This window comes from Mesocricetus auratus, unplaced genomic scaffold (assembly GCF_017639785.1).
Source record: "Mesocricetus auratus isolate SY011 unplaced genomic scaffold, BCM_Maur_2.0 Super-Scaffold_100014, whole genome shotgun sequence".
Classification (NCBI taxonomy): Eukaryota; Metazoa; Chordata; class Mammalia; order Rodentia; family Cricetidae; genus Mesocricetus; species Mesocricetus auratus.
The window spans coordinates 6,507,802-6,529,190 of NW_024429197.1; the positions used below are offsets into that span (position 1 = coordinate 6,507,802).

At 56.2% G+C, this 21,389-nt stretch overlaps 1 protein-coding gene across 3 annotated transcripts in view; it reads left to right on the top strand.

Annotated features, from left to right (window-relative positions):
- The window catches only part of Epha8 (EPH receptor A8), a 28,339-nt gene extending 7,277 nt beyond the window's left edge, over positions 1–21,062 (top strand). The window contains exons 3-17 of one of the 3 annotated variants that reach the window (XM_040756331.1): positions 3,324–3,987; positions 9,518–9,673; positions 11,546–11,881; positions 13,947–14,071; positions 14,179–14,341; positions 15,127–15,220; positions 15,712–15,779; positions 16,511–16,675; positions 16,837–17,022; positions 17,286–17,347; positions 17,978–18,187; positions 18,473–18,622; positions 18,708–18,898; positions 19,060–19,233; positions 19,365–21,062. In XM_040756331.1, the coding sequence (XP_040612265.1) occupies positions 3,324–3,987; positions 9,518–9,673; positions 11,546–11,881; positions 13,947–14,071; positions 14,179–14,341; positions 15,127–15,220; positions 15,712–15,779; positions 16,511–16,675; positions 16,837–17,022; positions 17,286–17,347; positions 17,978–18,187; positions 18,473–18,622; positions 18,708–18,898; positions 19,060–19,233; positions 19,365–19,479 (2,859 nt within the window). In that variant the 3' untranslated portion in view covers positions 19,480–21,062. The remainder of the gene's footprint in view (positions 1–3,323; positions 3,988–9,517; positions 9,674–11,545; positions 11,882–13,946; positions 14,072–14,178; positions 14,342–15,126; positions 15,221–15,711; positions 15,780–16,510; positions 16,676–16,836; positions 17,023–17,285; positions 17,348–17,977; positions 18,188–18,472; positions 18,623–18,707; positions 18,899–19,059; positions 19,234–19,364) is intronic. The other 2 variants (XM_040756332.1, XM_040756333.1) reach the window with 2 other exon arrangements.
- The last annotated feature ends 327 nt before the right edge of the window (positions 21,063–21,389 follow it).

The window sequence follows — 21,389 nt, forward strand, 5'->3', positions numbered from 1 at the left end:
GGAGCTGGGGCTACAGTGTGGAGCATAGGGCGGCAAGCATGAGCTCTTACAAGTAAGGCTGCTGCCCCAGAACCTCACTCTGATGGTCCTGCAGGCAGACCAGGGATTTGCTGGCAAGGGCAGCGGTGCATCCGTGCCTTGCTCTCTGAGTGCCTTCCTGTGCCAGGCTGAGCTCAGCACTCTGTAGGCATTTCCTCCTGGCATCCTCCCAGCCTAGTAGAGATGGGCCTGTCTGGTGTTCTGGGGTGGAGACCATGCAGCAGGCAGAAATGAGGCTAGGTGGAGGGACTTGTGACAGGCGGGAAAGGGTTTGGGACACTCAGGACCCCTGGTGTGTCACACAGAGAGCAAGCTCCACCCATAGATTAGTAGGGTGTCAGGAGGAAGGGTCTTCAAGCCCCCTGCATCCCTGTACTGAAGTTACAAGATCCTTAGTTCGTACAGGGCAGAGGGAGAGTCACAGACGTGGACATGGCCACCTGTCCTCAGTCCCAACAATTCCCTGAGGTCCTCAGGACTCAGCCCACTGCCTGCCCCTGGCTGGAGCAAGGTAGAGGTGTGGATGAGGAAGCCCGGGCTCTTCCCTCTGTGTGCCTACATAAAGCCCCTGCTTCACCCAGGGTGTTGCTGGCAAGTGCCACATCAGGAGGGCTCAGGTGTTTATCTCCCTCTCCCCTATGGATCCCTGAGCTATCACTCTCCATGGCTTTGCTGTGAGCAGGAAGTATTTACTTCCTCATGGTTGTGGTTGCCACGGTACTAGAGATAGGGGTTGAACCCAGACTCAAACTTACAGGGCAAATGCTCTACCATTGAGCTATATACCCTTCTTTCTGATTGCGGTAGGACATACATAAAATTTACCACCATAGCCACTTTTGCCATACCGTTCAGTGGCATGAAGCACATTCGAGTTGCTGTGTGACCATCATATCACCACCGTACAGACCACCCGTCTCCAGAACAGCTTGTCTCTGCCAGCCAGGATGCTGTACCATGGACAGTAACACCCTGCCCTCCCCTCCCACGCCCTCTAGAAATCATCACTGTTTTCCATCTCTATGCCAGACTGACCTAAAGACCTGATGCGGCTGGGATGGGATGAGGCAGCACCGGTCCCTTTATTTGTGGCTTTTTAAATTAAGTATGCCTTTAAGACTCATCCGTGGGACAGGGAGGGTGGCTCAGTGTTCGTATCGTGTATGCTTACGACCTGAGGTAGAATTCCTCAGCACCCACAGAGAAAGCCAGGCATGGTTAGGTGTGCCCCTGAAACTCCAGCGCTATGGTGGTGCTGATGGAGGGGAAGGATGGAAGAGTTACTGGACGTGTTGACCACAGGCTGAAAAGCAACGAGGTCCAGTTTCCGTGAAAGACCCTATCTTAAGGAGAGTGAAAGTGGATGACACTCAGCTTTTTTTTTTTTTTGAGACGGTTTCTCTGGGTAGCCCTGAATGTCCTAGAACTCACAGAGATCCACCTGCTTCTAGGGAGCTAGTGCTGGGATGAAAGAGGTATACCACCAGGCCCGGCTCACTCAGCATATTCTGATCTCTCTCCGTGTGCATGGATGAGCACACCCACCCACCCCCACACACCCCCCCACACACACACATGCGCAAACACACACACGCTTACCTATGTCCTAGCATGTTTATCAGACTCCCATTCCTTTTTAAGGCTGAGCAATAACCCACTGTCTGCGTGTGCTATTTTCTCAGTCTGTCCATCTGTCTGTTGGTGTGCAGGTAGGTTGTTTACATCTTTCCAGCTACTTGAGGTTTTTATGTGTTTTCTGATGACCCCAGGGGTGCTCACTGGTAGGGGAGCGCCCACACTCAGCTGCCCATCTGCATCACGAGCGTGGGCATCCAGGTATCTCATCAAGATGACATACACTTAGAACGGCTGCCTCATGCTTCCGGTTTTTGAGGCCCTCGCTACACTGTTTGCCACAGTGGCTGCGTAGTTTGGCGATACACCAGGCTCCCACGTTCTTCATGCCCTCGCTGGCGCTTCCTTTCTGTTTGGCTGTCTAGCGGGTGTGTAGAGGGCTCTCGCTGTGGGTTTGATCTGTATTTCCCCAGTGGTTACTGATGTTGAGTGTCTCTTCTTGTGCTGTTTAGCCATCTGTGTATCTTCTTTAGAAAAAAAAAGGCTTTTCAAGTCCTTTGCTCCTTTTTTAATTGGACTGTTAGTTTTCCGTTCGTGAGCGTATTTCTTTATTTGTTACGGATGTTAACGTCTCGTCTGATATATGGTTGGCAGATTTCCTCCACTTCCCGGCTGCCTTTCTTTGAGCTCTGTGGGGGTATTTGTCTTATCTCTGTTTCCCTCACCTAACTAGTACCAGACAGAAGCTTAGCTTTCCCCCAGCCTTGTTCTGGCTTGAGTAGGGTCCAGGCCAGCCCTAGGATCCCAAGCCAAGAACAGTGGAGCAGAGCCTCCTGCCATGTACCTGCCGAGCACACACGTAGCCTCGAGTTCCATTCCCAGCAGTCCACCGACTAGGCAGGTCTGTAATCCCAGCGCTCAGGTGCACGCCTTTAATCCCAGCACTCAGAGGCAGAGGCAGGTGGATCCCTGTGAGTTCAAGACCAGCCTGGTCTACAGAGCGAGTTCCAGGACAGCCAATCACAGAGAAAACATGTCTTATCCCCCCAGCAAAATAGATTAATTAATTAATTAACTAATTAAAACATCCCGGCACTCAGAGGGTACATCCTAGAGAAATGGAGTTGTTCAGACTTGTGGTTCTGACTACAAAGTGAGTTTGAAGCCAGCCTGAGCTAGGAGAGACCCCATCTCAGACAAACCACAAACCAAAATGCAGCAGGGTAGAGTGAATCATCAGACTGAATTCAGCAAGCAGCCGCAAAGGAGGGGGAGCTGGAGAGGGATTTGAGGTAAGGTACAACCCAGGACCACGGCTTCTTTTGCTGGAGGAGTCCCTTTAGTAGCTCGGTGGGACATTGGACTCACCCACTTATCCAAGCAGGGCCGCTCACCCTGGGAATGACGGGAAGAACCATATAGAAGCAGCAGTCGGATCCTGGATGGCAGACAGGCAAAGGTGGGGCCTGGCTCTGAGCAGCCTTACCCCTTGGCAGCACACATCTGGCTCCTCCTCATGTCTGTAAGTCAATAGCACTTCCATGGTTGTAACTTGAGGGCTCATTCACAGGTGCCTGGACTTGGGCAGTGGTGACTGCCTACCCAGAGGGACGTTCTTGCCTGTGGTTTGCCTGGCACCTATGCAGGAGCTGGCAGGACAGGGCCAGGCAAGGCCTCCGCCTTAGCAGACTGTGTTCTCTTTGCCACAGTGGGACTCCATCAATGAGGTGGATGAGTCCTTCCGGCCCATCCACACGTACCAAGTGTGCAACGTCATGACCCCCAATCAGAACAACTGGCTGCGTACAAACTGGGTGCCCCGTGACGGTGCCCGGCGCGTCTATGCTGAGATCAAGTTCACACTGCGTGACTGCAACAGCATCCCTGGCGTGCTGGGCACCTGCAAGGAGACCTTCAACCTTCACTACCTGGAGTCTGACCGGGACCTAGGCGCCAGCACACAAGAGAGCCAGTTCCTCAAGATTGACACCATCGCAGCCGATGAGAGTTTCACGGGTGCTGACCTGGGTGTGCGCAGACTCAAGCTGAACACGGAGGTCCGTGGTGTGGGCCCACTCAGCAAGCGCGGCTTCTACTTGGCCTTCCAGGACATAGGCGCCTGCCTCGCCATCCTCTCACTCCGAATCTACTACAAGAAGTGCCCCGCCATGGTACGCAACCTGGCGGCCTTCTCGGAGGCAGTGACCGGGGCCGACTCGTCCTCGCTGGTAGAGGTGCGGGGCCAGTGTGTGCGGCACTCGGAGGAACGTGACACACCCAAGATGTACTGCAGTGCTGAGGGCGAGTGGCTGGTACCCATCGGCAAGTGCGTGTGCAGTGCTGGCTATGAGGAGCGGCGAGACGCCTGCATGGGTGAGTGAGACTCGAGGCTGGTGTCCCAGTGGCGGCCGGTGGCCCCGTGTGGGCAGGGCTGCTGGTTTACAACACATCATCTCCCAGCCATCCGGCTCCCTGTCAGCAGATGCACAGGGCATCTGGGGGCTGGGGAACAGACAGGTGGCCTGTCCTGTGGACGTTGTCAAAGGGACCTGTGTGATCGGGTATGCTATCAGGCGTGTCCCTAGGGTAGGAAACGGCACTGTGTGCTAACCCATGTAGCCATTGTTGTAGGAGCTTCACGAGTATCAACTCATTCCCCGTCATCACCGTATGAAGCAGGGGCTGTTATCATTCTGGCTTTGAAGATGCACAGAGAGGGGAAGCTGCTTGCCCCAGGTCACACAGCTAGCCTAGGCAGTAGCAGCAAAGCTAGGATTTGGATGCTGGCTCCAGACTCGAAGCTGAAAATCGCCAGCCTTCCAAAGTGTGGAGTGGACAGAGGTAGAACCAGCACTCTGAGTAAAGAGGTAGAGGAGGGGCACTGCAGAGACATGCTGACAGGACCACCCAAGGAGGACAGGCTGGGCTGGACTTGTCAGATGGTCCCAGACTCCGGCTGCCTGTGTTTGGGGGAGCTTGCAAAGTCCTGTTGTGGACAGCTGAGCTCATGGGTGTACCAAGCCCAGGCACAATTGACAGGGGACACCCAGGCACTGTGCTGCATCAGTGTGTGTGTGTGTGTGTGTGTGTGTGTGTGTGTGTGTGTGTGTGTGTGTATACATACATGCACGCAGTGCATACATGTGGTCTGTGGATCCATGTGGGACCCTGCAGCCTGGCATGCTGGGAACAAGTTGCCTAGGGGAATTCTATGGTCACCAACTGGTGCCCCAGCTGGTGTGGGGCTCAGCCTGGTTTCCCTCTGTCCTTCTTGGATCCCCTAGGGGCTGGACACATGGTCCTTCTGCCATCAGAGCACAGACAGACCTGACTGTGGAGAACTTTGATTCTGACTGCAGAGGGTCCAGGGAGGGACCTTCCTCTAATGCAATCATGGAGACACCTCCTGCAGACTGGAAGAACACACTGTCTCTATGGCACCTTTTCCAATGTTTGCCATGTTTGGAGACTTTAATATATTCCCTTAACACATTGGGTCATCTATTCTTCCATTGAGCATCTCTGTGCTCAGGGCATGGAAGTCTGGGCCAGAGCCAGCTCCCCCCCCCCTCCGCCTTTAGGAAGTCCCTATCCTTACAACAACCTTCTAAGTGAGGCACCATGCTCCCAGTTTTCAGATGGGACAAACTGAGACCCTCTGATGTGAGTAGCAGAGTGGATCTGAACCCAGGCCACCTGGCCCTCAAACCAGGGACTCCCCCTCCACCCACAGAGCCCTCTAGTCACATCCAGGCTGCTGGTGATGGGCACAGTCGTGGCATAATGACTAAGCAGACTACCTGGTGACACCCGCTCAAGGCTGCCTCAGCTCCCAATTCTATATGCCAGTTCTACAAGTAAGCCCGTCAGTCCCACATGCACCAAGACACGCGCTGGCCTGCGGGAAAGACTAGGAAGTCCCCTTGTTTGGCAGAGGTGGGAAATGGGGCAGGGTAGGGCTCTTGGTGAGAATTCCTCAGAGACTGGGAGGCCAAGGCCAAGCTTACTGCCTGCTGCTGCCAGCCCATTAATAAAAAATAACAAAGACACACAGGGCAGGGTTAGGGAACTGCAGTGTGTTTTGAGTTTTACATTTAAATCATAATGCAACATAATTATGCTAGTTGCAAGATAATTACAGGTTTTATAAAAAATATCAATTCACAGTGCACTGCAGGCAGCGATAGGGATGGGCTGAGGGTTTTGAGTCCCGCATGGAGGGACATTCCCCAGCCCTGCTGGTGGCATCTGTGACTGTCTGTGTCACCACATCTGGAAGGAGCCACATGGGTTCCCAACTGAGACCTTCACAGAGGGAGCCAGGCCAGCAGCCTTGCCTGGGTCTCTGTCTGGAGACTGTAATCTTTGCCGTGTCACCTGGCTCCTCAGGTGCCTAAGTAAGATTTCTTTCGGGCATCAGAAACTCGTGGGGGAAATGTCAGAGCCGTATGAAACTGATCCAGTTTACCACTGAGAGACAGAAGTCCAGAAAGGGAAAGTTACTGGCCCAGGGACACACAGCAAGGATTGGTAGGTGGATCTCCTATCTCTTGGATCCCCTGAGCAGGAAGCTGCCAGTTAGTGACTCAGTGACCTCCTTAGTCACCTACCTGCACTCCTCCCCTCCCGCAACTCCTCCAGCATGCTCCTCCAGCATGCAGAAGGGCCTTGGAGCACCACCCCACCCCCTGAGTGGCAGGGAGAGTCTGAAGCCTGGTTGCTGTCCTTCCTGTCACCTGGATGCGAATGTAAATCACCCTTGGGGGCCCTAATCATCTTTCTATAAATATCAGAGGCTCATTCGGAGGGGAGCAGGGACAACGAGCTCTTTTGCCTTCCTGCCTGTGTTTAAAATCTGATTTAGAATTAATTTCCTTTGGTCGACCACGGGCGGGCACCTTATTTGTCAAATCTCAGGCTTCGTGCAGGGGGAGCAGAGAGGTGGCTGAGGCTGTGGGTAGCTGCCAACCTGACAGGCAGCCTGGGCAAGGTGCCCTCGGTGGGGCAGCGGCCTCTCCTGGCCCACAGCCTGCAGCGCCAGCCCTCGACCACTCCGGAAGCCCCCTGGGTCACGGGGCAGGACCAGGCCCCAGCCCGGAGCGCCTCCATCTGTCCCAGCCACTAATTCCTAGCCCAGCCTCCAGGATCCAGGGCTCCCTGAGGCCTGGTGATTAGTATTCTTATTAAAGATGATTTTATTTTCAAGGCGTGGATTAATCTGGCCTTGACACGTGATAGCCATATTGGGTATTAGCGGAGCAGGAGGGACCTGCCGACTGGTGAGCTATAGGAAGACACAGCCAGCCTGGAGAGACGGCTCAGTGGTTAAGAAAGCACAGCCACTTCTAAGCTCAGGGATGTGAGAAGAGCCAGGTAAGGGCCCAGCTGGAAGGTCTCTGACTGGCTTTGCATCACCCCTGGGCTGAGAGCCTGGCACTGAAGACTGCAACTCTCTGAGCTGTTCCTTTTTCTGCCAGAGGCTCCTGTGAGCTGGGTTACAATGCAGTGAGAGAGCTTGCCGAGTGCTGGGATCTATCCCCAGCATGCACGAAGGCACACACACACACACACACACATACACGCAGACACGCGCACACACACACGCACACGCACACACAGGCAAAACAGTTGTACAGCAATTGCCAGTTGCATCTAGCTATAGCAACAGTGCCACAGATCCTGATGCTCATGTGACCTTCACTGCAGCCCCGAGCTAGTACTATTGCTGCTCCCATTTTACAGATAAGAAAACTAAAGTCTAATGAAGTGCCCTGTGTCACTTAACCCAACTGTGGGGTTATTTATGCCAGAAAGAGACTCAGTCAATCCCTGGTGCCCGCCCTTACCTACGCTGAACTGTTGACAGTCAAAGATTTTCAGAGATGGTTGCCCATTGTACTCCCTTCATGCGTGCCACAGCAAGATGTCCCTAAGAACGACCTCCCTGTTCATTGCTCCAAAGGCTCCCTGGGCAGAGGCAGCTCCTCTGATCTAGTTTGTAGTGGAGGGGCAGTGCAGTGGGGGGATGGGTGAAGGAGGAACAGCACACAGCCAGTGGTCTGCCCATCACGGTGAGGGCACTGTTGCTCAGGACAAAGCCAGGTCCAGCATGGCGATGCCAAGTCCCCTGCTAACAGTGCTGCCCTGATAGCCCCCTACCTTGGAAGGGGCCTGTGTCCGGGCTGCAACCCAAAACGGGTCCCTGTACCTTGAGCCCAAATGAACTCAAGCCTTCTTGGGGTCCCTTAGAATGGGACAGATACCTCAAAGCATGGGTCCCCTTCCAGGGCTGCAGTCTTGTGGCCCGGAAGCCACTCAAGCGTTGTCCTTTCCCCTGCTGCTGGCTTTCTCTCAAGTCTGCAGAATTCTAGAATTTGCTTGGCTTTCGCAGGTGTAATAAAGAGATCTGATCGGCATCCACGGGCACTGTGCTCTGAAATGACTCTCTTAAATAAAACTTCTCTGGGGGAATGGCTCTTCCAGAATGGGATTTAGCGTGCAGAGAATCCAGCAAGCCTGCCACTGTCCCTGTGGTGGAGGACTTGTTCTGAGTTAGAGCTGGAATTGGCTGGGTGGCCCTGGGTCTGCCTGACCCTCCAGAAGGGCTCATGCAAGCACCTGTTCTGGAACAAATTAATCCTTACCTCCTAAGGATCTGCCCCCACCCCCGTGAGGACCTCCCAGTCCAGTAGGAGAGACTGGCTGGGGAAGGGAGCTACAGGGACAGGCACAGTCGTTTCTGTGTGTTCCGTGGAGAGGGCCAGCAATGCTGTCACCGAGGACCAATTGGAATGGATCTGGAAAGAGGAGTTCAGCACATGGATAGGAGAGAAAAGGCATCCTGGGAAGAAAGCCCGGCATGTGCAAAGGCCCTGAGGCCAGCAGCGTGTGAGGACTGGCCCGTTCAGGCTGGCCTGATGGGCAGCCCACACTGGCCTGGCAGACAAGGTTGTTTTTATTTGGAACTCCGAGGGGCTGAGCAGGCTGGGTCAGGCTGGGATGAGGGGGGATTCCTGAACCTGTCTGATTTGTTCTTACCCTTCAGACATTCCTCCTTGGGGAGGGGCTTCTGCCACTGCCCTCCATGATTCCCTCGCCCTCCTGAAGATGATTTGATCATGCCTTATGTCTCCTTCCCCAGCGTGGTGGCCCTGGAAAGTGGCCTGGGTAGCTCAGTTCTTTTCAGAGTCCCCTGGATCTGAAGAAGGCCCCGTCCCAGGTCCTGCTCCTCAGCTGTCTGTCCAGCAGCTGACTGTGAGATGGCAGGTGGGACTGGAGGCCCGTTGTAGACTGCCACTGTCACTCAGACGAGGTAGAACAGGTGGCAGGTTTGGCGGGAGACAAGGTCAGACAGGAAACAAGCCGCTGGCAGCGGAGGTGACAGGGTGGCAGGTCTTGGAGTATGAGACCCCTGCCATAGACTTTTTTTAGGTTTGTGTTAGAGCCAGGAAGGAGAGGGTCTGGTCTGTGTGTCCAGGGTTGGGACAGGTCATGTGTGGGTCTTATTCTCCCACATCGCCCCTCCCTCTTTTATACACTTGTCAAGTCACACAAGCCGTGGCTTTAACCACCCTACCTTTGATTCTCAGCTGCTTGGGCACTGTCAAACTCCGAGGCCAAAGAGGGTGGGTGAGAAGCTTTGGGTGGGGCTTTGGGGTGTCTGCTTTGGTATTGGAACGCATATTAAGGTCCTAGCTCAGCTCCGTGCAACCTTATAGAAGTCAAATGCCCTCTCTACACTCTGTCCTCCCATTTGTTGGTGAGGATAGCAGTATTGTGCTGCAGACTAGAAGCTCGGCCCTCCAGGACCCCACACCATGCACACTGGGAAGCTCAGGGGGAGTTCACCCTGAAGCCCTTTGGTGGTCCCCAAGCTTGCATGTAGCTGTCTGATCCTCCACAGCCTGTGAGCTGGGCTTCTACAAATCAGCCCCCGGGGACCAGCTGTGTGCCCGATGCCCACCCCACAGCCATTCTGCGACCCCTGCGGCCCAGACCTGCCGTTGTGACCTCAGCTACTACCGCGCAGCCTTGGACCCACCATCAGCAGCCTGCACCCGTGAGTACTGCCGAGGACACCAGGGTTCAGTAGCTAGGTGTCTGCCATATAAGGGTGGGCTAGTGTGTAGGGGAGGGGCCTGACTCTCACTGCAGCATCAAGCTTGACTTCCTGAAGTCTTGGTTTGGTCCCCTGCCATCTCTTCAGGGACATCCAAGAATATCTTTCTATCCTTCCCTCAGTCTTTCTCTCCCTAAGGAACATCCAGCCAGGGCTCCTGCTTTCCTGGAACAAGGTGGCTTTGGTCATCAGACTTGGCAATGATGTCAGTGTCCCAGGGCTGGGTAGGCAAGCCTTGTGCTCAGTGTGAGGGTGTAAGGTGAGGGGAGCCGGATAGCACTGCCCCCACCATCCTAGACAAGCCAGCAGGAACTGAATGCTAGGATCTCTCTCTCTCTCTCTCTCTCTCTCTCTCTCTCTCTCTCTCTCTCTCTCTCTCTCTCTCTCTGAATGCTGGGAGTGCTCTCTCTCTCTCTGAATGCTGGGAGTGCTCTCTCTCTCTTTCTCTGTGTGTGTGTGTGTGTGCGCGCGCGCGCGCACACACGCGCTGTGGGCAGATCCACCAATGATGTCTGCACGCCTGAGTGTGAGTGTGAGTGTGCAGCATGCATTTGTACTCATGTGCATTACAGGGTCTCAGGTGGGTGGTGTGAGCCACAAGGCAGTTGGAAGGATTCCCGAACAGATGTGTTTTGTGCCTTGAGAGGGTGTGGTTCTTGTGCACGTGCCCTGTGCACCTGAGGGGACTCCAAGGGACATCTTGACACCGCTGTTGCTTCTCAGCCCTGGCCTTACCCTCTCTTGGTCTCGGGCTCAGCATTCATCAAACCTTGCCCACTGCCTGTTGCAGAGAGGCCTGAATGATTTTCCTTGGAGCTGCCGCCTAGATCCCTCCTCCCTCGCCCCTCTCATCACCACCCAGCCCCAGGCTCCCCGCACAGGCAGGTCGGGGCTTGAATGTGCTCACAGTCATGGATGCCACACGTACTGGTGCCAGCCACCCCTCCTTAGTGGTTTTCGCCCAGGCTTGAGCACTGCCTTGATGTGGGACCAGATGGGGCAGAAAGAATTCCTCCTCAGCTGAGAGGAGCTCAGTTCTTGGTCCCACGCAGGTGCCCACATCTGGCTAGACTCTGGCTTCTTCCCAAGCCTGTGATACAGAGCCCAAAGCTGCCAGCTGGTCTAAGTCCATGAGTTGGGGCTTTTGGTATTTTGTACCTTTTTGTACCTTTGGCTTGGAAACTCTTCTCCGCATTCTTCAAGAGCCCTGAGAACTCTTCAAGAAGGGTTCTGAGAATGTGCACTTCAGCCTCTCAAGGCCAAGATTCTTACCCTGGAATCCTGAGCCCTGGGGTCCTCTACCCAACCTGTGCCCTCCCAACTCAACCCCCATGACATTTCTACCCATTCCCACAATTAGCCCAAGTAAGGGGCCACCAGCCCCTCTCTCCAGACTTTGTGCTACCCAGCCTGGGCCTGCATTCCAGGGGTGAGGCAGGCATGTGTGGTACCCCACAACCTGGTAGATAAACAGCAGGCTTCCTGTACCACTCAGAGTGCCTGGTGGCATTTTTATTAGTGCAAGAATGCAGAGATAGAGGCTGGTGGACATGACCAGTTTACATATAGAGTGGCTGCTGTGGGCATCCCAGGACTGTGCAGGGTCCCCCCAGCTACAGGTGGGAATTGTAGGAACACGGGCGCTGTGACCCTGTGGCGTGGAAACTCAGGCTCCTATCTCAGATGCTGATACAGTCTTGGTCCTGGGAGCTTCCAGAGGCTGGAATAGATGTGACTTCTTAGTTAAGAGGCCCCAGATACAATGGAGGTCCTGGGTCAGCGCCACCCCAACTTGTTACTCTCTGCCCTCAGGGCCGCCCTCAGCACCAGTGAACCTGATCTCCAGTGTGAATGGAACATCTGTGACCCTGGAGTGGGCCCCTCCCCTGGACCCAGGCGGCCGCAGTGACATCACCTACAATGCAGTGTGCCGCCGCTGCCCCTGGGCCCTGAGCCACTGTGAGGCTTGTGGGAGTGGAACCCGCTTTGTCCCACAGCAGACAAGGCTGGCACAGGCCAGCCTGCTGGTGGCCAACCTGCTGGCCCACATGAACTACTCCTTCTGGATTGAGGCTGTCAACGGTGTGTCCAACCTGAGCCCCGAGCCCCGAAACGCTGCTGTGGTCAACATCACCACTAACCAGGCAGGTAGGCGGAGCAGCCCTGGGGACCCCCATGCCCTCCTGAACCATGTCTCTTTGGCTCTTCCTTCCCACCAGGACCTTTTTGCCTGTGAATGGATGTATCCTAGAAAGTGCAGAGGCAGTCTTCCATTGGGGGCCATAAGCCCAGGTTCCGGAATGTTCCCTGCCTGTATCTCTGCTTCCTCTCTTGTGCAGTGGAAATAGCAGTACTGCTTCCCATACTGTGGAGGCGTAGAGAGAAGGGAGAGTGTTCAGTCCAGCAACTGGGGGCGGAGTCTCACTCTGGCCCAAGCTGGTCTTGAACCCACACCAGTCCCTCTGCCTTAGCCTCCTAAGTGCTGAGATGACAGGTATGTCCCACCACTCCCAGTTTATGCGTGGCCGAGGACCAAACACGGTGCTTCATGCATGCCAGGCAAGCACGCCACCAACTGAACCACATCCCCAGCCCTGGATGTCGTCACTTTGGTGCCTATTTCCAGAACCAGGTTGGTTTGGCCATATTGGGACCATGGCCATTCACTTAATCTCTGGTTAGTTGGACTAAGTTCAGCCCCTGGAGGTTTGTTCTTTCCAAACTCGGGGGTCCTGCCTATCGGGCGTAGCCCGGTCCTCAGAGCAGCCAGGGGCAACTTTCTATGAATAGTCACCCTGGAACCTGCAGCTCCTCCCCACCATTGGCATACGTAGGCATGCAGAGACCACCTGTCACCACATAGACAGCAGGACCCAAATGAGCAGCCTCCTGGGGAGTTCAGCTCCAACATCTCTCCGGTGGTCCAGTGACATCTATCCAGGGCACACCTCCTTTTCCCCATCTTCCCACCCTCTCATCCAGCAGTATTCAGGAACAGACCCATGCCTGGATTCACAGTCCCGCTCTGCCACCTGTCTGCAGGATGAGGAAGGCAGGTGGCTGACTGGAGGGGGGGGGGGACTGAAGAGTGAAGAACCCAGCAGCGTTTGGACAGCACCCACCTACATTAGAAAGAGATCCACGCTGTCCCACTCCACCCACCGCGGGTCTCCTGTGCTGTTCCTGTCAAGGCCTTCTCTCCCACAAGGGTCCCTTTGCAGAGTGACCTCAACTGCACCTGCTAGTCTTTCCCCCAACTTGGCACCACGGCTGCATGCAACAGGTGCCTCTCCTTGCTCTATACCCCTGCCCATCTGCCTGCCAGCCTTGGTCTCCTTCAGAGCAGCCTGCAGGGACAGCCATAAGTGGCTTAGCTGGTCCTGGCTACTGAGAAAGCCACCACAGAGCTGTGAGCTCCACATCTGACTCCCCCATTTCAGGTCCTTCCCTGGGGGCTTCTTGACTTTTCACGTCAGAGTCTCTAGCATCAGCAGCATCTATTGGGCACCAACTGTATGCAGTCCCTGCCTTCAAAGAGCTCCCGGGCATGCTGGAGCAACAGGACACCTAGACACAGGAAGAACTGGCCAGTCAGGGTCTCACTCTGCAGCCCAGGCTGGCCTTGAATTCATGTTGATTCGCTTGCCTCTACCCTGAGTATCGGGATTAAAGGTGGGAGCCACCTTGCCCAGCTTATTACATTGTTTGGCCTTTTCTGTAGCTATGTGTGACCTTTGAGCAGACTCAGGAGAGCACAGAGTACCTGAAGGTGAAGCCAGGGGTAGGAGGCAGGGCACCTCCTATGACCAAAGAACCCCTGAACTCAGACAGGCCTGCTTAGCTCCTGCCCCTCATTGTCCAGTGCTACCCCAGCCAGGACTCCAGCCCAGGGTCCTTCCTCGGGCATACCTGAGGCATGTCCTGCTTCACCCAGACCTCTGCTCAGGGTGGAGGCCCCGAGGGCAGCCAGGCCTGTCTAGATGTAGCCAGCTTTGCATTCTGGCCCGAGAGCCAGGCTGTGCTGCTGAACTGACTCCGAGGATTGACCCAGGAGGCAGCCAGTGTCTCTCCAGGGCATGGGACTGCTGATTATCCTAGTGTAGAAGCAGGAGGGTCAACAAGCTGAGCCTGGGGTCCCAGAGGGGCCTGAGCAAGGCTGGGCAGAGGCCTTGGCATGGCCTGTGCTGGGCCTGATGGGTAGCTGCCATCCCAGCCCCATCCCAGGTGGTGGTGATCCGACAGGAGCGGGCGGGGCAGACCAGCGTGTCACTGCTGTGGCAGGAGCCAGAGCAGCCCAACGGCATCATCCTGGAGTATGAGATCAAGTACTACGAGAAGGTTTGAGAAGGTTCCCGAAGGTGGGTGGGTGAGGAGCCGATGGAGCCTCGGGCATCGAGGAGGGCCCCAGAGCCCCACGGTTCACTGCCCTTGTCTCTTTGGGGCAGGATAAAGAGATGCAAAGCTACTCTACCCTCAAGGCTGTCACCACCCGTGCTACCGTATCTGGCCTCAAGCCAGGCACTCGCTACGTGTTCCAGGTCCGAGCCCGCACCTCAGCAGGCTGTGGCCGCTTCAGCCAGGCCATGGAGGTGGAGACCGGGAAACCCCGTGAGTGCAAGGAAGGGGAGGGACAGGGAGCCCCACTGGTGAGGCTAGGAGGGGGAGTGTGAGCAGGGGAAAGCCTGTGGCCATACCAGACTGTGCCCACAGGACCCCTGTTCTCAGTATCCAACCCAGTGGGGCTGCATCTTTACAGGCAGAAAGTGAAGGCTGGCCCCTTCACCTGCAGGCCTCTCCTGAGCCTGATTGAAGCCTTTTCCAGACAACCTTATGGGTGTCCCAGGGACATCTCTCAGAAGCTCATGCTCTCCACAGCCTGTGGAGGCTTCCCTGTGTGTACAGCGTCCACATCTCTCGGGTCTTGTTGAAAGTACTAGTTCCCAAGCCTGTTGCCCTGAATCAGAGACCCTGAGAAGGGGGCCCAGCGGCTAAAGGTTTGCACAAGCCCCAGTGTTTACAGGTCCCTTTGATACCAAAGGTGGCAGTCATGCCCTTTCCATCCCATTTATTGTGTGGCCTCCAGTTAGAGTTCTCAGAGCCTTGGGTAGGTTGCAGACAGTGCCAGGCCCTACTTTACAGGGCTGAAAGAGGGTCCCTTGAGACCAGCACTCACATCTCTCAACGCACTCCTGGTGCTGGGAGATTGACAGGCAGCACGGGTGGTTCTCAACTCTTCTTTTTTGGGGGGGTCAAAGAGGGCAAGTAACTGTCCCCAGCATGCACAGCTTGCACAGTGGGAAGCCAGGCAGTCCAGCTACAGGGTCTAAGGGAAGCCTAGTGCGGGGTGGGGACAGAGCTGGCTGCTGGTTGCAAAGGGTCATGCCTTCCTGCAGGGCCCCGCTATGACACTAGGACCATCGTCTGGATCTGCCTGACACTCATCACTGGCCTGGTGGTGCTCCTCCTACTTCTCATCTGCAAGAAGAGGTAGGTGCCCTTCTGCCCTGCCCCAAGACACAACCCAGTCATGCCCATCCAGAACCCAGCTCCCCCTGCCACAATCCAGCCATGCTCAGTCAACCTCAGCCAACCTCAGCCCCTCCTCAGCCTCAATCCAATCAGGCCCAGCCACAACCCAACCATATCCAGTCCCACCTCAGCCCCACCCAGCCAATCTCAGCCACACCCAGGCAGGGAAAAAAGGGACCTTCTAGAGTGGTCCCGAAGAGCCTGGAAGTCGTGCATTTGCAAGCATGGCCTATATGAGGGTCAATCACTCTGGGAGCATTTTGTAGATTATAACTGTTCTGTGGCTGTTGGGGCTGTCGCCGTGGGCTGAGCTGTGAGCCCAAAAGCAAGGACCCTCCCCTGCAGACTTTGTGCTGGGAGAGGGGCACCCTAATTCATCTTCTGACTGGGTCTAGGCTGTCCTGGCCCCAGCAGGGTGATGACTGTCCCCTAACCCCACCCCCATGCAGGCACTGCGGCTACAGCAAGGCTTTCCAAGACTCAGATGAGGAGAAGATGCATTACCAGAATGGGCAGGGTGAGTGCACAGCCTAGCCTCAGCAGGACCCAGTGCAGGGCTGGCAGGTCCAGGTTTCTGTAGAAAAGGCCAGGCAGGGCCTGTAGGCTAAGGCTAGCTGTTACGGAGAGCACCCCCACTTTGCCGGAGGACTGCCTCCTGGAGGATGCTGAAGGCTTTTTGGCCAGAGCAAGGCCCAGCCACATTCACTCATTTATAGTTCATGTGTGATTTCTCTGGTGGGGAGTTGTGCGGTCTTGGACGAGAGCCCTGAAATTGTCAGGGTCCTGTGGAGATTCCAGGAAGCAGGGGAGATGTAGGGGAAACCCCCTCCACATCCCACCACTATTCCCATTAATGTCAGTCAGAGTGCTCATTCCCACCGGGCTCAAGTCTGCCTCGGGATCCATCATAGCCATCTTCTAGTGACCCACCTTCAGGCAAAGCTGGCACTTGTGAACTCCTTTTCTTAGTGGCAATACCACCCTAAGAGCAATTTTAAGATTACAGAGACTCAGGGCTCATGGGGGCGGGGGGTGCACAGGGACCATCAGACATGTCAGAATTAACCAGAGACTAAAGAACACAGAGCCATGCCATAGACTTCCCGCTTACGCCTGTGGTAAGCACTGTGGGGCCCTGCTGTCTGGCAGTATGGATAGGGATTCCCAGAGACACCCTCTCCCCCTAGGCTATATTGGAGAGGGAGCTTCCTCCTGTCCCTATTGAGGGCCTTCTCCTTGACTCCTCAGCACCCCCACCTGTCTTCTTGCCCTTGAATCACCCCCCGGGGAAGCTCCCAGAAACTCAATTCTGTGCAGAGCCCCACACCTATGAGGAACCAGGTCGAGCAGGCCGCAGCTTCACCCGAGAGATCGAGGCATCCAGGGTCCACATTGAGAAGATCATAGGCTCTGGTGAGCTCCAGAGGCTGGGAGGGAGGGGTAGCATGGGCGGGGACCCATGGCCAGAGGGTAGGGAATGGGAACCCTGCAGCACCTAATACTGGAGGCCTGGAGAGAGTGGGCCTGAGTGGGAGCTGGGTTCCACGACGGCCCACTCCTTCTGGGCCCCACAGGGGAGTCTGGAGAAGTGTGCTACGGGCGGCTGCAGGTGCCAGGCCAGCGGGACGTGCCTGTGGCTATCAAGGCCCTGAAAGCTGGCTACACGGAGAGACAGCGACAAGACTTTCTGAGCGAGGCAGCCATCATGGGCCAGTTTGACCACCCTAACATCATCCGCCTTGAGGGTGTTGTCACACGTGGTAGGTGCCAGACAAGGGCAGCTTTGCCTTGTGGGACATTCCTGCTCAGAGAGAGATCAGGCCTATCTGTTGGGCCACCCTGACCCTGTCCCAGTGTCTCAGGTCCCTAGATGACCCTGGAGTGCTCAGAGCCCAGGACCCTAGTCGGACCCTAAAAACTGTCCTGACCACCTCCCCGGTGGGCTTGTGTTCTTGGGGTCCTTGATCAGCAGCCCTGGCCCTGCCCCCCCACACCAGGCCTCCATCTCCCCTCTCCTGTCCAGGCCGCCTGGCGATGATCGTGACCGAGTACATGGAGAACGGCTCTCTGGATGCCTTCCTCAGGGTATGTCTGTCCCCACTGGGGGGAAGGGTGCACACCCATCACTGCCCCTCACAGGTGGGGGGTGCACACCCATCACTGCCCCTCACAGGTGGGGGGTGCACACCCATCACTGCCCCTCACAGGTGGGGGGTGCACACCCATCACTGCCCCTCACAAGTGGGGTGCGCTCCCTTGCTGTCTGTCTGTAAGCAGCACCCTCACCCACCCAAGCTTGTGTCTCACACACGTGGGGAGGAGGCAGCAGGTATGAGGGGACTCTTAAGGGCCAGGTGATCAAACTGCTAACTGGCCCCCTCCCATGAGGGTCCCACTGTTGCAGGGGCCCCTACTGCCCTGCCCCAAGCTAAGGTATATGACATGTTCCATTACACCTGCATCACCCGCTGGAAGGGAGTGACTACATTTGCAGCCCCCACTGCTAGGTACTCATTGTGGGCTCTCAGACCTGGACTGTAACCCTTACCTCTATTTCCCCAGAGGAGACACCTCCAGGAGCCAGTGTAAGCAGCCAGACACCTCACTTTGCCCACTGCAGAGTCCTCTCCAGTCTCTAGGGAATCATGGGATATTCCCCAGTCCTGAACCAGGAGGCCCCCCCAAAAGCCCACACCACTCTGTATCCCCTTGCAGACCCATGATGGGCAGTTCACCATCGTGCAGCTGGTGGGCATGCTTAGAGGGGTGGGCGCTGGCATGCGCTACCTCTCAGACCTGGGCTATATCCACCGAGACCTGGCCGCTCGCAATGTCCTGGTCGATGGCCATCTGGTGTGCAAGGTGTCAGACTTTGGACTCTCGAGGGCTCTGGAGGATGACCCCGAAGCCGCCTACACCACTGCGGTGCGTTTCCAACTCCTCTTGTGAGCAGAGGTTATAGGCAAGGCTTTACAGTTGTCTCATCTCCAAAGCCTGGTGGGCAGCCAGTCATGTTCTAGTGTGTTCCATGGAACACACCATGTGCTTCAGGGTCCTTTAGTCTTGTCTTGCTTATGTTTCAAGTGACTCAGGGTAGTGGGCTCTGTTAAAACAGGCGTTCTTGGTTGGTGGGCTTGGAAGCAGGACTCTGTCTTGGGTTAGAGGACAAGCCCAGCAGTCAGCCCCTCAATATTTTTGTATCCATCCCAGGGAGGGAAGATCCCCATTCGATGGACAGCGCCCGAGGCCATTGCCTTCCGCACTTTCTCCTCAGCCAGCGATGTGTGGAGTTTCGGAGTGGTCATGTGGGAGGTGCTGGCCTATGGTGAACGGCCCTACTGGAACATGACCAACCAGGATGTGAGTCTGGGGCCCAGGGTAGGGGCACAGCGGTCAGGCCTCAACAGGGAACCCATCCTGAGCCCAACACTGTACCCCAACCCAGGTCATCAGCTCAGTGGAGGAGGGCTATAGGCTGCCAGCACCCATGGGCTGCCCGCGTGCCCTGCACCAGCTTATGCTGGACTGCTGGCACAAGGACCGTGCCCAGCGACCTCGCTTCTCTCATGTCGTGAGCGTTCTCGATGCCCTGATCCACAGCCCCGAGAACCTTAGGGCCACAGCCACGGTCAGCAGGTACCTGGGCCCTGCACCAGCCCTGCCGCCCCCTTCCCAGAGTGCTTTGCAAATCTTCTACCTTACGTAGGGCCGGGATGGAGGGAGAGAGGGCCTGGTGCCCTTGACCCTGGTGAAGGCCAGAGCCTTGACAGAATGCTCACTGAACTCTCTGCTCCCAGGTGCCCACCCCCTGCCTTTGCCAGGAGCTGCTTTGATCTCCGAGGGGGTGGAAGCGGCAATGGGGACCTCACTGTGGGGGATTGGTTGGACTCCATTCGAATGGGCCGGTACCGGGACCACTTTGCAGCCGGCGGGTACTCCTCCCTTGGCATGGTGCTTCGCATGAATGCCCAGTGAGTGACAGGGCGGGTAAGAGGGTGCAGGGCCAGAGGCAATTCCACAGCAGTTCAGGGGTGAGCAGTGGGCTCTCTTCCCAGCTCTCAGACTCCTAAGGCCAAACTAGTGGATCTCGCTCCCTCCTCAGGGATGTGCGTGCCCTTGGCATCACCCTCATGGGCCACCAGAAGAAGATCCTGGGAAGCATCCAGACCATGAGGGCCCAGCTGAGCAGCACTCAAGGGCCCCGCCGGCACCTCTGACTCATGGCCACCTGGCCCTGGTCATACCAGCTGTCAGGGGCTCCGCAGGGCCACCAGCTCCTGAGCTCTGCCTTCCACAGGACCTACAGTTACAGGAGTCAGGCACCTGGGACAAGGTCCTTGGTGCTCCAGGTGGATGGGACACCTGCCCTCTGGAGGCACAGGACCTTATGTCGTCTAGAGCCTGGGGTCTCCAACACCAGAATCCAACAGTGATGTCACTTACCTACCTGTGTGCACATGCATGTAGGCAATGGTCAAGGTGTGCTCCCACAAGGTCCTGGAAGCTGGTAGAAACAATGTCTGATCATGTCTCTGTTCCCAGTCAGGCCCAGCACAGATGTGTGCAGGTTACCATGTATGTGCTTATCCACTAGGGCAGGAGCCACATATGTGTGACCACAAATAACACATCATGAATGAGGAGGCGTGATAGTGTTAGTGAGGAATCTGAGCTGACACTGTCCGGTCCCCAATACCTGTGGGGACCAGACAGAGGCTCACATCTACTCCCCCAGTGCCTGGAGGCTGGAGCCCGGGCTGCTTCTGAACCGCACCAGCACCAGGCCCACCGTCCAGCCTGGGTGAGCCCACCAGGGCTGTATCTCAGGTCCGGGCCTCCTTCCTATTTGGGGAGCCACCTTCAGCTTCTGCCTGGCTCCTCCTGCTGCTCAATAGGAAAACAGGGTTCCTGGCCAGTCCCTCTGGCCACCTCCCATAGAGGGTCACAGCAGAGTGAGATGCCCTCAGAGGGGCTTGGCTGCCTGGCCATCTGCTCTCATGGCCGTGGTGCCTCTTCCCAACTTCTCACTGCCCATCCCTGCCACCCCTGTCCATGCTGGGAACAGCAGCATGGGGCAGACTCTAAGCTCCAATCCCACAACTTCCTATACCAGAGAGGGATGCCCAGGGAAGGGATTCCTTGTCTGAGGTCACATGACAACCAAATTCTAGTTGGGCCCCTTTCCTCCCAGCCATGGTCTGTTAGGATGGGAGGGCTCTGGGAAGCCCATCACCCACAGGCTAACACCTCCTGTCAACGGCCCACCAGGGTATGTAAATATCTTTTTTTCTACCATGTCAGAATATTTTTTTCCTCACTCCTGACAATGCAAAAATGGTCTTCAAAGCACATAAAAAGCACCCCGGGGGGAGAAAGCCCCACCCTGGGGGAAGCGGGGCCCAAGGAGCCCCATCCCAGAGGAAAGGGCAACCCCCTTCCCTGCCCAGCCCTGCCCACAGCCAGCACAGCACCCCGCGAGACACCAGCACTGAGCCCCTTCCCTCCTGCAATAATCAGGGGCCTCAGCCCCACCCAGGTGCCGCGGCCAGCTCCTGCGCTTCTATATATTATAGTACTATGTAGCCGAGCTGCCCTTCCTTCCTATGGAAGTGGGAAACACGGTCAGGACACAAGGTGGGGGGGACACCCAGTCTTCCACCCACCCCATTCACCCAGTGTCTGGGCTTGGGATCCTCAGGCAAGGCCTCTGAGGTGGGTCCCCTTGGGACTCTTGGGGCCTCTCTGTGGCTCCCATCCTGTCTGGAAATTACCTGATGAGAATAAATTCTGTCTCATCTTTGCCTGTGCATTCTGGTTTTTTTCTGTCCCCCTCCCCCATTCCTGCTTCCACTAGGGCGTGAGCAATGTGTATTTCACACCAGGATCCCTCCCAGCCTTCTGTTCCAGGAGAAACCAGTCTTGGAGAGAATGGCCTGCTCAGTCTAGTCTGGGGTGCCGATGAACTGAAGCCCCCACACTGGGAGATGCACTCCTCCCCGAGGCCAGGTTCTGACTTCAAGGCTGCAGCTGGGGTTCAAACCCCAGCCCAGTCCTCACAGCTATTCAGTATCCTTGCTGGACCCCTTGTAGGTAAGAAACACGCCCCCATTGGAGAAAGATGAGAGGC